The sequence below is a fragment of the Ruditapes philippinarum genome, unplaced genomic scaffold (assembly GCF_026571515.1).
Source record: "Ruditapes philippinarum isolate M1 unplaced genomic scaffold, ASM2657151v2 ctg606_1_1_1_1, whole genome shotgun sequence".
NCBI classification, from domain to species: domain Eukaryota; kingdom Metazoa; phylum Mollusca; class Bivalvia; order Venerida; family Veneridae; genus Ruditapes; species Ruditapes philippinarum.
The window spans coordinates 106,988-121,833 of record NW_026858164.1 but is presented as its reverse complement, the minus strand read 5'-3'; the positions used below and the strand labels follow the sequence as shown (position 1 = coordinate 121,833).

Below are 14,846 nucleotides of genomic sequence, written 5' to 3'. Positions count from 1 at the left end.
TTTTTTCTTTCGGTTGCCATGGCAACCAGAGTTATGCATGGAATTTAAGTCTTTGAACAATTCTTAAAGTTGACTGCCAAAGGAACATTCCTGTGAAGTTTGTATGAAATTGGCTTAGCGGTTAATGAGGAGATGTCATTTAAAGTAAAAGTTTACGGCTGAACGACCCAGACGAAAAGCGATCACAAAAGCTCATCATGTCACTTTGTGACTGGTGAGCTAAAAAACAGTGGTTACTTGTAATGGTGGCCCAGCCTTGTACATTTTGAACTAAAATCATGATAATATAAATTTTAAGAAAATTTTGAATATTTTTACACTATACATGTAACTGGTTTAGATAAATTTTGTTAAGGCAACATGGAAATTTCTCATGTACATGCTGTATTAGATTTTCTGTAGTATGTTTTTTTGAATTCCAAATATGACACAAAACTAACACATATTCATGACAACATAACCTGCTTATAAATAACAGAGTTATGGTTCTCAAAACCAAACTTGATTGCATAGACTAAAAAGAAACCAAATTATTAGCTTTTCCAAGATAAAATGATAATCTTTTCAAAGAGAATCTAAATACCATTATTGTTCATATAGGGTTATTTTGATAGATAAGAGTCAACTCATTTGATACTTCTCATTTATATTGTTATTCTAGCACAAACAAAAATATTAACAAGAGCACCGCATGCAGTGTGAACACTCGTCTGTTAAAATTCTACTTTAAAAGGGGCATTATTCCAAAAATATTGCTTTCAGAAATATGCCCCTTGTCTAACAACTGCACCTCGTCATGATAAAAAAGTACTCTAAGTTTCATATTGATAACTTAAAATCTTTGAATAATGGGCTACATTAAATTTTTTGCATAATAATTGTAACAACCATGCAGCGATCATTATAGCTTGACTTTTCTTTGAAACAGACAAGCTTAAAATCGTTGCATAAATGTGAAAGCTATCTTTTCAATGTTTTATTTTATCACAGGCAGTCTCTGATTTATGACCAGCTAACAGTCTATAAATTGCACCATTAGATGTTTTCCATTATATCTGTCAATTACAGAGCTGTCGATCATTAGACATTGTCCCTGTCTGTCAAGTTCTCCAACATTACATTGATATAGTGTCACTGTATGAAGACTGTGTAAACACTGACCAAGTGAATATAGCTGATCTCCTTTTATCATACTTCCATGTAAAGATAATTCTTCTAACTTGGGACAATACTGAAACAAAACATTACATTTATTGATAAAGATCTGTCTTATAGGTCTTGTACATGATACCTTTTTGAAATCAAAGTTACCAAAATTGCATCTTGCAGTATTATGAAGGGAGAATGATAAACTATCTCTCTTGGAAAGGAATATTAAACACATTTAATTACTACATGAAATACAAAACTGCATCAAACTTCAAAAGTTGTCTTGCCAATAATAAAGACTAATGTGTTTTAAAATAAGTCTTTAAAGAAGCAGTCATTTGAACACCAAATCTGTTTGAACAGTCAAGTTAAAACTTAACCAAAGTAATAAAACAGTCTTAGGAAAATGTCTTTTACAATAGAATCCTTGTCACTTGACTTCCTTTAACACACACAAAAAAATTGAAATATACCTTAACACTAGAATTGAGTTAATGAATACTCAAGCTATGTGAGGTGTGTGCACTGACAACTCTCATCCTATATTTATCTTATGATTAACATTTGAGTTATTTAATGCTATAATACTCTACCATGCCCACCTACCCTACTTTCCTACATTGTTGTTAATAAAACCAAAGCTCTGTTTAAAAAAAAACAATATTAACATACTGAACAAGTATACAATATTTGTGTATAGAGTTAGTGTTTTACCCTTTGATTATACTTCAAGTTTGTGTGAGGACTTCCCAGCCTATATTTTCACTAGTAAAATATGTCCGATTCCCCACTACAGATGAGGTATAACCTCATATGTTCCTTAAACTAACTGAACAACATCTGTTGAACTTTTTAACTTCATTGCAATGAAACAATTTGTGATAGCATGCATTTCAATTAAAAGTAGTATCAATAATAAGCTGGTATAATGGTACCGGTTTGGTACTTACATAAGCCAGGACTCGAGCCAAGTGTTGTACTTGTTTACTATGTAATGATAAACATTTTAGTGCAAGCAGTGGAGAACTGTGGTACACTTGTACTTGTGTCAGACTCTCAACATGTAATGTCAGTGAACACAGCTTTGGACATCCCTAAACAGACAATAATACATATTATGTTACTTTATGGAATAATAGAAATTATAATTACCAATAATAGCCATATAGTTTTATATTAACAACTTTTGCTGAAATTCGTTCATTGCATGTAACATTACAATCTATAGTTTCTTTTAAAACTGACATATTTTTTAAAACAAACGTAAACAAGATTAGCCACCAGATAACTACAATGTAGCATGGTATAAGATTACCTGTATCCTGAGATACCTCAACTTTGAACATAAAATCTCTGAAAGATAAAAAAGCCAGTATTATCACTATAATATGGTAAGCATGTCAATAATTATTGTTTACAAATTAGTAATTAATTTCAAACAAACAGCAGTTTTGTTAAATGCTACCTGGTAAATTAAGTGAACCATTCAAGGCCTTATAACCCTTTACTTCATATAGAAGTGTTTTGACGGCTTATCGACCCCGCCCCCCTTTTCGAGGCCTCAGACAGTGAAATATTACCCTATTTAGGCCCCAAACACTGTTTTTCGTTTGGGAAATGTTGCTGAAAAAAGTATTCACTTTATCAGCGCTCCCCCTATCAAAAAGGTACATCAGGGGGTTGCCAGAAGGGGGATGTGCCCCATTGTGTTTGGAGGGTTTGAAGGGGGACTGTAGTCCCCACATCGCCAAGAAAATTTTTGACTTGTGAGAGGCTAAAAATAACCCCAGGTCGATCAAAACGTAATGTGTAACCAAAGCTGAAAAGCCTTTGACTCTATATCTCAATCCTTTGAGAAGTTGCAGCACTTTAATATCAATTTTTATGGAAAAAATCAATGCAAAATAGTGATTTTTGGCAATTTTGAGATGTCCCCTTCTTGCCATGGTCACAGAAAGTTTAAGACTGAGCATGTTTTTGCATAGGCAATGGTCCAGTCAACATTTGTGCCAAGTTTGATTAGTATTGAAGCATTTTTTCATAGTTTCATAGCAGTTTGAACTTGTAACAGGAGGCTTTTCAATGAAAACGGCCGTTTTTACAATATGCTCGTGAGGGAAAGGGATAACAAGGCAACAGCCAACAGAAGACTATACATGTATTCAATACCAAGAATATTCCATTTGTAAGCACTGACAAAGATAATAAAATGTAAGTCAGCATGTGGTTTTACCAAACACTAAATTACTGGCTGACCTATTTTAAAATGAAATGTTTCAAAATAAAAATTACTAAATTTGAACGGCAAGCAACATTGGACAAGACAGCACAGGTGCAAACTGACCCTAATTGCAATATTGCTGGTATATGCCTCTTCATATTAAAAATTTATCAAATTTCAGATAGAACTTTACAAAAACTAATATTTTTATTTAGCACTTTTTTCTCATAGTAGCATATGAATTTACTACTCCATTTATAATGGCAAAATGACATCACCCTGAGAATACAATTCATTCATAAAAGGTGCATGGGAATGATGTCATTTAAAGTATGCAGCCTGTCTGAGACAGGGCAGGGGTGTAAGACCGGGTTTTCTTCTTGCACCTGTGTAAACAGTAGATATGCAATATGTAATGTTATAGGCTAAATGTGATACCTAAAGAAGCTAGATGTATGCCCTGATCTAGTGTGAGTGAAGTCAGATTTTGTAGTTGTAGACGAAGGAACGTTTCTCCAGGTATAGCACGAACTTCCAGTATTCTCAATGACTCTACACACTGCTGTAATATCAACTCCCTCTTCTCTGGTGTTAACTTAAACAATAAAATATACAGTTATATTATATTTTGATAGTAACCTTTGAAGAAAGAAACTGTTTTCTTATCAAACAGATTTAGAATATATTTGTATAGAGACTATCATCCAGCATAACATTCAAAATGTATTTTTATCATTTAATAAATTTAAACTTAAAATTAAACTTACCATTTTATAAACATTACTACTTAAAACACCTAAGTACATGTAATCCTAGTACAATAATGATATAAAAAATCTGCAAGTTGAAATTAAACATGTATCTGATGGCTGTTAACTACACTATTTGTCAGTATTTTGTGTAATGTTCCAATGTACCGTATATGTTTTTATTTAATAAGAAAGTAAGCAATATACGGTATTTAAGTAAAGACAGTTATTACATCAATTCAGTCCAACCAGGCTCTAAACTGTTGATAACTCATCTTGTGCATTCTGATATTGAAATTTCATACACTTTGGACTATTTCAAATTCAAACAGGGCAAATTCATAACATAAATTTAGCATTAAGTGGGAATTATAAATAACATTATACTTGCAAAATCAAAAGAATAATTTATTGTTACCTTTGGTAGATTGTTGAGGGTAAGATGGTGGACACAAATTGGTGACTGTAGTTTTATTTCTTTCAGTGTTCTATGACCTGTCAAACTGCATGTTTTTATACAGCTTGGTAATAATAGACACCTAAAATTTGTAGAAAATGGTAAAAATATAAAACTTGCAGTTGTTGAACAAACAAATGGTATGTCAATTACAATCAGCTTGTTCACAGAGTTCACAATAAGTCATCAGTCAGCCACCTTGGTACATGGACTTCACATGTTGTTGAAAGTCATTAAAATATTTTTTTTTTTAAACTGGTTTTAATCAATTACTTTGAAGAAAACCTGAAAACAAAAGATATCTTAGACTAACAATAATAAATAAGTCTGTAGTATTATATACATGTATAATATTTTACAATTATATTACAATAATGACATCCAACTAAAACTAACATTGCTACATTTGTATATTTTTACTGCAAAAATATTTAGATTTTTAAGCCACTAAGATAAGAAAGTATTGAAAAACAGAGACCAAGTGGCTTTAACATCCAGTTCAAATTTGTTCACTTGATTTTACATTGGACATAACACCGCCAAACAATGTCAGCCTCAATATATCTCAGAGAAATGGTTGACATGGGCAGAATGAATTTACCTGAGAGATAATGATCCTATCAATGACAATGAATGTAGTTGGGGATTGTTTTGAATAATCTCAGTAACTGTCACATCAGTCATTCTATCACATTTTGTTATCGTCAACTCTCGTAGTCTCACACATCTGTAAATATGCCAATACCTTGAAATCTGTACAGCTAAACTTTTCTTTTGACACAAATTTATAGAGAATATAATTACATGATGACTTAATAAATACAGTGTATAATCAGTATTCATCATTAAATAATATATCTTTATAATAAAATTACTTCATAAAGACCATAACTGGGGTCACATTGTTGAGATAATTCGATTTTAATTTCACCCATAACTAGTACTACAGAACAGACTTTATTGATTTAACCCACGAGCCCATAACATATACAATTGTAACATTGAAAAAGATACAATTTATGTGGAAACACTCACATAAATGCATTATATTTATAACAATTTATACACATTATATATAAAGACGTAATTTAATCAAAACTGCATTATCATCTTTTTTCGAATTGTTGCATGGTTAAAATTATTGGCAAGACTCTTTATAACATTTTCATTTTTACACGATAATAATATACTCAATAACTAGTTCTAATTAATGTTTATGAGAGAATGAGTTACCTTAGTGATACTGTATGTTTTGGTTGAGTACAAACACCATTAAGTTTAAGACTATCTAATTGATCACAATGTATATCAAGTTGAGCAAAATTTGTTCCTATAACATCCAAGAAGGTTACATTTTCACCTGTTAATCTGAAATTCTGTACCATACCACACCACTGTAACAAATCAGGAATAAATGTAAATATAAACAATACAAAAAAAAATACAATTATATGTACTGAATAAATTTTAACTATATGCAAATTGATAGATAATAATGCAAAGTAAGAAAGTTAATCATTCAGGGAGTGACACAGAGACTGTGTGCAATAAATACCTGTCCAGAAAACAAAAATAAAGAAAATTCCACAGTAATTACAGAGAAACTAACTTTATGTACAATTTACTATTAACAGGTATTTATAGATTATATTTGTTAGACCAAAATATTTTTGATGATTTTAATATATTCCTGACAATTATAAGTTATTGATGATAAATATAAATTCCTTTTTTTCCCTGAGATTTATTATCTCTTTTTTTACCATAAACATGTAACCTGGTAAGTCAAACTGATTGTCATGATTTATTTCTGTAAGTCGTCAATTATTTTGGTATTCATACATTGTTGTTTCTAGTATATCAGTTATATGTATTGAATAATATGATGCACAAGAAAACATACCCTGACATGAAGTTGTTGTAGTGTAGGAACATTTTGTACAGTGATAGCAGTCAGTCTGTTACAACTCTCAATCTTCAATGATGTCAAACTAGGCCATCCATTTACAAACATACTGTAATACACATAGATAAATATCTTTCTATAAAATGACCATGCACAATTCATATTTGGTTTATACAGAATTTATTTTAGTTTGATTGTGTAGGAAGCCATAAGCTTAAAGACACACTTTCGAATCCGTTCTTAAATTCATATAAATATCAAAATTGATATTTTGAATAAGAAAAAAGGTCAATATACATGTATATGAGAAAACATTTCAATAAGCAAATGTTGTAATCTAACAGTTAATGTCTAAAGAAAGCTAACAGTATCTTCATAATGTTTGTGTTGGTGGTTTAGGTAGTGATCCCGAGAGTAAACTACCAACACAACCCCTTCAAAAAATTTTCTTTCAGTAACAAACACATGAGTGCAGTAATAACTTACTGTGTGAGGAATGTACAGTGTATAAACTCAACATTAGAGAGATATTGGAAGTAACGTAGATCATGTGATAGAATATCACCATGGAGACCTGGAAGACTGTGACATTTCAATGTACAAAGATTTGGAATACCCGAGTCCTGAAAAAATGGTTGTTCTTTATGATCTGATACCAAACTCTCTAACCCCTGCATTCTTGTCACCTAAAATACCGTAAGAGTTTATTAATTCATAAATGAAATTTTAATACTAGGTGCAAGTTGAGTTAAAATCAACACAAGTACACAAAAATAAGATATCTAATCATTTAGATGTTATTAATGCTTTTATTTTAATATATTATCACCAATTCAACTAACTAAAATAGTAAGTCATGTCTGAAATATTACTTTACTTAAATGTCCCTACATGTCACACTGTTGACAGGTAGAATACCATCCAGGACTACCTGTTTCTTAATTATAATTATATAAGGTGGTTCTTTTTTTATAAGTCACACTATAACATTGTTACTATGATTACTAAAGTTATAACCTTACCAGTTTTCCATGGAGGAAGCTGTCCATGAGTTCCTGTTCAGAGAAATCTCTACAATCCTTTATTGTCACATGCTGTATGGACTGAGATGTCAACAAAATATTTGTTGTGTTGATACAAGTCTGAATAATTGTAATAAACATAATAAAATTGTTAACATACATAAAGAAAATTCCACAAAAATGTAGTTGACTTTTGAATACACTGTTATTGACAGAAATGCTTTAGCCTCAGATGTCAACTGTCATAACTTTGAGTGGAAAGCACTTTTTATTGTAATTTTGAAGCTTGACAAGGATTTTCACCCATAAACTCAAAATAAAATTTTATTTCAAGAAGCAACTGTAATAGATTATCATTGACCTAAACTTTACTATACTTAAACGTATCTGTTTCTGATGACATTCCTCCACAACCTTGATTAATACATATTGTAGGAGTGAAATCCTTGTAAAAGAATGAACAAAGATTTAGAAGTTTACCGAAAATTCTAGCTGTGAGATTATATTTGAAGATATTGCTACATTTGTCCATGAATGCCCACCATACTTCAATGTTTTAAGACCAGTCAACTGAAGATAAAAACCAACAATAAAAATATTACATTTAATGTAAAAATCATTGTACACGAGGCAGATAAAGTTACAGTAAAAAATCTTTTTAATGCAAAAAATACTTGAAAAATTGACCTTGATGCTGATGCTAGGGTAAGTCTTTCTATATTCTTTTGACAATTAAGTTTAAAATAAGAAAAACCTTTGTGACTGGCTAGCAATTTAAAGCATAAAACAAAACTAAAACAATGAGTTAAATTCCTTCTACTTCTTCATTTGATAAGGATCTAAGAGGAAAATGTTACCTGTGGTAATATAATAGAGTTGACATCATCGGGGCTGATGTTTTTACAGCCACAAATATTAAGGGACAACAATAAATCTTTGTTTGTAATTGCATCAAGTAAGTTGTTGGCTGAAAGTCTGAAATTTGAAATAAACAAATTAAAACATTATATCTGTACTATGTATATTGTTAAGCTCTTTGTGTTGCAATCAATTTTTTATCCAATTAACAATAAATTTCATTTATCCGCGCAGTCTGATCAGGATTCATGCTGCTCGCTTACAAACCCTATTACAAGTAGAGAAACTGATAGACCAAATAGACTAAACTGACAAAAGCACTATGTTGGTTTTGTCATGGTGTGGCTCATATAACTGTCATGCTAAATGTGGTAAAACTTCCCTTATAATGCCAAAACAAGTTCATTTTTATTAGTTTTAATGCATTTAAATGTGATAAAAAAAGAATCTCACAATCATTGTCATATTATATATAGAGGATATTAAATGAGTGTAGGTTTAATACTAAATTTATTGAACGAGTTGAATAAAATCATATTATGCGAGCCTCTGGCGAGCATAATATTGTTTTATTCAACGAGTTCAATAAATTCAGTATTGAATCTACACAAATATAATATTCTATTTATCACATATATAAAATAAGAACGGTAAACTGTTAACAAGAGTCATTTTTCTTTGACGCGTCTATAGTGTAACGCTAACATTAGCGCGCTTTAACGCTATGTTTATAGTGCAAATGACGTGACGTCAAAGTGTTATTACACTAGTGTAATATCGTCTAGTGTATTATCGTTTTTATTAAATGGCTTTAATACACTTGTTACTATATATAGTAACAAATTGCCTATGATTTCAACTGATTATGAGTGTCACGTGACCTATTATGAGTTTGCGGCCCGGGGCCGAGAACTAGTTATCAGCCCGCAGAACATGTGCACGTGCACAAACTGAAACAATGACGTCATATTTTACGTCATCAAACAGTTAAGTGTAAAAGTGAAAGCAGGTTGTCAGCACGAATTGCTTTATTTTTATTATGAGAGCTTAAGCGTATTTAGTACAAACACATTTTTGTTACTTTTGAAATTTGAAGAAATTATACGACAAATCCATTCGGAAAAAAAAGGAAAATAAAACTTGCTTCTAGATTCTACTGCTTTGAACACACAAACAGTAAACATCTCTGAACAGAACAGTAGAAGAGTAGACAAGAATTTCAACGAAAGAACTTTGTTGTTGTATTTTTTTATATGCTACTTTTAGATCTACCAAGTGTATTAAAGACATTAATACACGTCAGAGTAGGGCCGGGAGGTGATAATCGGCCCGCAAAATGAATAATGGACCCGAGGGCTTTAGCCGGCCCTCTCCTGCCGTGTATTAACCTCTTAGTGTAATATCATTTTTATTAAATGGCTTTATTACACTCCTGGGCCGCGGTTTATGTGATAAAAAATATTACTAAACTTGACAAGAAAATATTATAAAGCTCACCAGAGGTTCACATAATCATAATTTCTTGAGATCATTTAAAATTATATATTATATGGCAACTCATGTGAGAACCGATGTATTTACAACAGAAGTTCAAATATAATCATTCTACATGTACATACCTTGAGCAACATGAGAGATTCAGTGAGGTGAGCTGGTCTGATCCAATATGTAATATATCTAGCTGTTTCATTCCTTCACAACATAACTCACACAAATCAGAGCTTGTAAGATCTATCTTAGTTATTTCTTCACAGCCTACTGTATCTAACTTACACACTGTAAACAAATTTATTTTTACAATCTGCATACATAATAATAAACCAATATGTTGATGCTCTTCAATAGTTTACTGGTTTTATATTCCATAATAATATTGTAAATATGTTGATGACGTGATTGATGAATTACATTTTTTATCTGTGCGAGTTATTTCAGTTTCATAAATGATTGTAAGAATACCACAGCATTACATAAGTGAAATATCATTAGATTAAATATACAGTAAACTTCACTTATAGCGAACACGGTTATTGCGAACTTCCGGTTATAAGGAACAATTTATTTTGGCCCGAATTTTGCCCTTCTTGATTTAATATAAAAATATATGGTTAAAGTGAACACTGTTATAAGGAATAACAGTTATAAGGAATTATCGCTTATATTTAGGAACTCATTTTTTAGTCCCAATTTAGTTAAAAGTACAGAAAATTACACTTTTATAACGAACTCCAAAATATCGACTATCCGATAGATCCCGCATTTTCAACTTTCATTTTCATAGGCACGGATTAAAACTCAGCCAAATGTACCGTGTATTAAAACAGCTGTGAAAATGAATTTGTATAGTAGTACATAATTTTCTATTTAGGATATTTTTTGCATGGGTTCTTGTCACCAAGATAAAACGGTTACAAAATGTATTATTTTTATTCTATTATTTCTTTTCTTTAATAGTTTTGCTCGAGTAAAAAAATTATGACCATTTATAATCGGTTTGCAACATAATCACGAATGCTTGCTAATCCATTGAAAACTACAAAATAAGCTTGATTGAAATGAAAAGAAATCTATATCTTTCATTTGTAAAAGTCACCCTTAAAATATAATAGAAGATATTCAATTTAAAAAGAAAGGAAAAATCGAAAATCCTGTTTGTTCTTAATCATGGAAAGAAAACGAAAAACACTGAGGTTAGAACAAAATATGATGTTTTATGAGCAAATGAGAAGGGGAGTAAAACTAAGAATGAAATAGCAAAAGATTTTCAAATAAATGACTAATTTTTCTTAATCAAATGCTCTTCAAAATGGAGGACGATGGTAAACAATCAGTTCGTTATTCGTAAATCCGTTCGCTATAAAAACTCCTGATACAAGGAACTAATTCGCTATATGCTTACAAGGAACTCCGGATATAAGGAACAAATTTTGAATGTCCCAATGAGTTCGTTATAAGCGGATTTTACTGTACTAGTAAGTTTCACCTCTACTGTTGCAACTGTTTTAATATTATATGTATAATAATTTTAAACATATTTCTGCAAAAAAAGAATGGTTTCCATTTTTGTTTATTCGTCATGGATGGCAAAACAGTTATCTCAGAGCTTTTAAGTTGAACAAGAGCTGTCGGTAGGACAGCAACGCTCGACTATTTTTAGTGCTTGATAGTAAAACAAGAACTGTCGGAGGACAGTAACGCTCGACTATTCGAAAATTTGTCACAAGGGTGTTTCATTGAGTATAATAATGCTTACCTATATGAATACATAAAATTGTCCGAAAAGGTACAAACTCTTCAAGTTTCAATACATTCCCTTCAGTAGTTATGGAGATACAAGCTTACATGCAAAAACTTAACCAAGAATTCATGAGTCGAAAAAGGGGCATAATTATGCAAAGAAGCAAATCAGAGTTATGGGACTTGTACCAATCATCTTAGATAATCACAGAGAACAAGTGTGTGAAGTTTCAATCCATTCCCTTCAGTAGTTATGGAGATACCAGCTTACACGCAAAAACTTAACCAAGAATTTCTAAGTCGAAAAAGGGGCATAATTATGTAAAAAAGCAAATCAGAGTTATGGGACTTATGCCAATCATCTTAGATAATCACAGAGAACAAGTGTGTGAAGTTTCAATCCATTCCCTTCAGTAGTTATGGAGATACCAGCTTACACGCAAAAACTTAACCAAGAATTTCTAAGTCGAAAAAGGGGCATAATTATGAAAAAAAGCAAATCAGAGTTATGGGACTTATGCCAATCATCTTAGATAATCACAGAGAACAAGTGTGTGAAGTTTCAATCCATTCCCTTCAGTAGTTATGGAGATACCAGCTTACATACAAAAACTTAACCAAGAATTTCTAAGTCGAAAAAGGGGCATAATTATAAAAAAAAGCAAATCAGAGTTATGGGACTTGTGCCAATCATCTTAGATAATCACAGAGAACAAGTGTGTAAAGTTTCAATCCATTCCCTTCAGTAGTTATGGAGATACCAGCTTACATACAAAAACTTAACCAAGAATTTCTAAGTCGAAAAAGGGGCATAATTATGAAAAAAAGTAAATCAGAGTTATGGGACTTGTGCCAATCATCTTAGATAATCACAGAGAACAAGTGTGTGAAGTTTCAATCCATTCCCTTCAGTAGTTATGGAGATACCAGCTTACATACAAAAACTTAACCAAGAATTTCTAAGTCGAAAAAGGGGCATAATTATGAAAAAAAGCAAATCAGAGTTATGGGACTTGTGCCAATCATCTTAGATAATCACAGAGAACAAGTGTGTGAAGTTTCAATCCATTCCCTTCAGTAGTTATGGAGATACCAGCTTACATACAAAAACTTAACCACAGGGACGCCGACGCCGACGCCGACGCCGACAAATGGGTGACTGCATTAGCTCGATTATTCTGCGAATAGTCGAGCTAAAAAATGCTTGATACAGTTACCTCCTCCTGTTTACAGGTTGGGGTCATGATGGTGAACAAGTGTGCAAAGTTTCAAAGCCATATGTCAATGGACTTTGAAAATATTTGAACTATTACAAAAACTTTAACGTAAATTTTAAGTCGAAAAAGGGGCATAATTCTGTCAAAATGCTTGATAGAGTTACCTCCTCTTGTCTACAGGTTGGGGTCATGATGGTGAACAAGTGTGCAAAGTTTCAAAGCCATATGTCAATGGACTTTGAAAATATTTGAACTATTACAAAAACTTTAACAATAGTCGAGCTAATAAATGGAGTCAATTCAACAAAAGTTTATCAAATTAAACCTTACACACTTGTACCACATGTCTGTCTTGTTTTTCAATATGCAGGTTTATTTCTAGTTTAAAACCATTTAGAATACATTTGTAACTCAAACATATGTTTTGTAACTTTCTTTATCTTGTAAGAACCAAAATTTAATTGTTACATATATTTCTGATGTTCTCTCAATGTTATGCTACATATATAATATACATCCTGACAGAACTAAATATATGTGCTGACTCAGCAAAAATATCAATAATGATACTGTTACTTACATTTAGGAGTTGTTGCTGTAATTTCATTCAAGCTAACACAATGAGAGGTGTCAAGTTGTTGCAGATTTGGACAATATGGAAGACTGACCACCTGCAAGTCTACAAACAGGGCAATGAGTTTAATAATTGTTTTAGTATCACTCATATTATAACAGTTAATTTTTTCTAATACCTAAAAATTTTTGGATTATTTTTGTGTAACAATGTACAACATACTTGCTTGTTTATGAAATATTATCTAGCTAAAAGGAAACACAATGATTTACCTTAAATTTATTTTAATTTAAGCTAAACATATAAAAATTTATAAATTTCCATATTTAATACCTTTGCAGAATTTGAGTATTACAACTTTGAGATTATCTAACGCACTTCTTTGCCCCTGTATAAGAAAACGAAAACATTGATATAGGTCATTTACTAAACTAATCAGCAGCAGATCACTAATGCTTTTGTTGACCTTAAATTTTATAAACATAACAAACAAGGCAAGAACATTTTGACGTTTCAGCTATGCAGCTATGGCCACTTGTGCTACAAGCTTTTGGTCTCTGAAAATTTAATGATAACATGCTTTATGTAAAGCATTTGTGTAATGGAAATTAGGACAGGAACATATGAGCTGTGTTAACACAAGCTTTATGTAAAGCATTTGTGTAATGGAAATTAGGACAGGAACATATGAGCTGTGCTAACACAAGCTTTATGTAAAGCATTTTTGTTATGAACATTAGGACAGGAACATATGAGCTGTAATAACATGAGCTTCATGTAAAGCATTTTTGTTATGAACATTAGGACAGGAACAGGAACATAAGAGCTGCAATAACATGAGGTTTGTGATATGAACATTAGGACAGGAACATATGAGCTGTGATTTGCATATCCATCATTTGAGCTACATTTGAACTATGACCATTAATTTCGAAACAAAAACATTTGAATTATGAAGCAATGAAAATTGAGCCATGAATACTTGTAGGTTGAATATATGCAGAAAAGTATTTCAGCAATAAACAGTAAGCAGCAATTGAGATTTGAGTATTTGTGCTATGAACATTTAAGCTATAAGTGCTTAAGCTGTGACCAGTTGAGCTATGGTTATCTATGGAAAGAAGCAATGAGTTATGGCTATTTAAACTAGGTAAATTTGAGTTTATGAACATTTAAGCTGTGAACAAAGAATTATGAACATTCACATAAAGAACAGTTGAACTGTTATCAGCTGAACAATGAACATTTGAGCAATCAACATTGTAAAGACTTATTAGTTATTTAGTTACTAGTTATTGACAGTTGTGCCATGGTCATACATGTACATCTATATGAACTATAAAGATTCAGCTATGAACAATTTTAAAATAAACATAAGGGCCACGACCATTTGAGAAATGAACATTGGAGCTATGATTATTTCGGTCATGAACATTAATTTAGAGTTGTGAACATG

General features: G+C 31.5%; 1 protein-coding gene across 1 annotated transcript in view; it reads right to left on the bottom strand.

Moving 5' to 3' along the window:
• Positions 1 to 614: 614 nt before the first annotated feature.
• LOC132752340 (uncharacterized) overlaps positions 615 to 14,846 on the bottom strand; it is a 37,293-nt gene continuing 23,061 nt past the window's right edge. The window contains exons 8-22 of the mRNA XM_060742653.1: positions 13,724 to 13,778; positions 13,397 to 13,495; positions 9,982 to 10,138; positions 8,362 to 8,479; positions 7,985 to 8,074; positions 7,505 to 7,624; positions 6,969 to 7,168; positions 6,480 to 6,591; positions 5,810 to 5,970; positions 5,178 to 5,303; positions 4,538 to 4,658; positions 3,809 to 3,965; positions 2,465 to 2,502; positions 2,100 to 2,243; positions 615 to 1,231 (exon numbers count right to left, since the gene is read on the bottom strand). Of these exons, the coding sequence (XP_060598636.1) occupies positions 1,013 to 1,231; positions 2,100 to 2,243; positions 2,465 to 2,502; positions 3,809 to 3,965; positions 4,538 to 4,658; positions 5,178 to 5,303; positions 5,810 to 5,970; positions 6,480 to 6,591; positions 6,969 to 7,168; positions 7,505 to 7,624; positions 7,985 to 8,074; positions 8,362 to 8,479; positions 9,982 to 10,138; positions 13,397 to 13,495; positions 13,724 to 13,778 (1,917 nt within the window). The 3' untranslated portion in view covers positions 615 to 1,012. The remainder of the gene's footprint in view (positions 1,232 to 2,099; positions 2,244 to 2,464; positions 2,503 to 3,808; positions 3,966 to 4,537; positions 4,659 to 5,177; positions 5,304 to 5,809; positions 5,971 to 6,479; positions 6,592 to 6,968; positions 7,169 to 7,504; positions 7,625 to 7,984; positions 8,075 to 8,361; positions 8,480 to 9,981; positions 10,139 to 13,396; positions 13,496 to 13,723; positions 13,779 to 14,846) is intronic.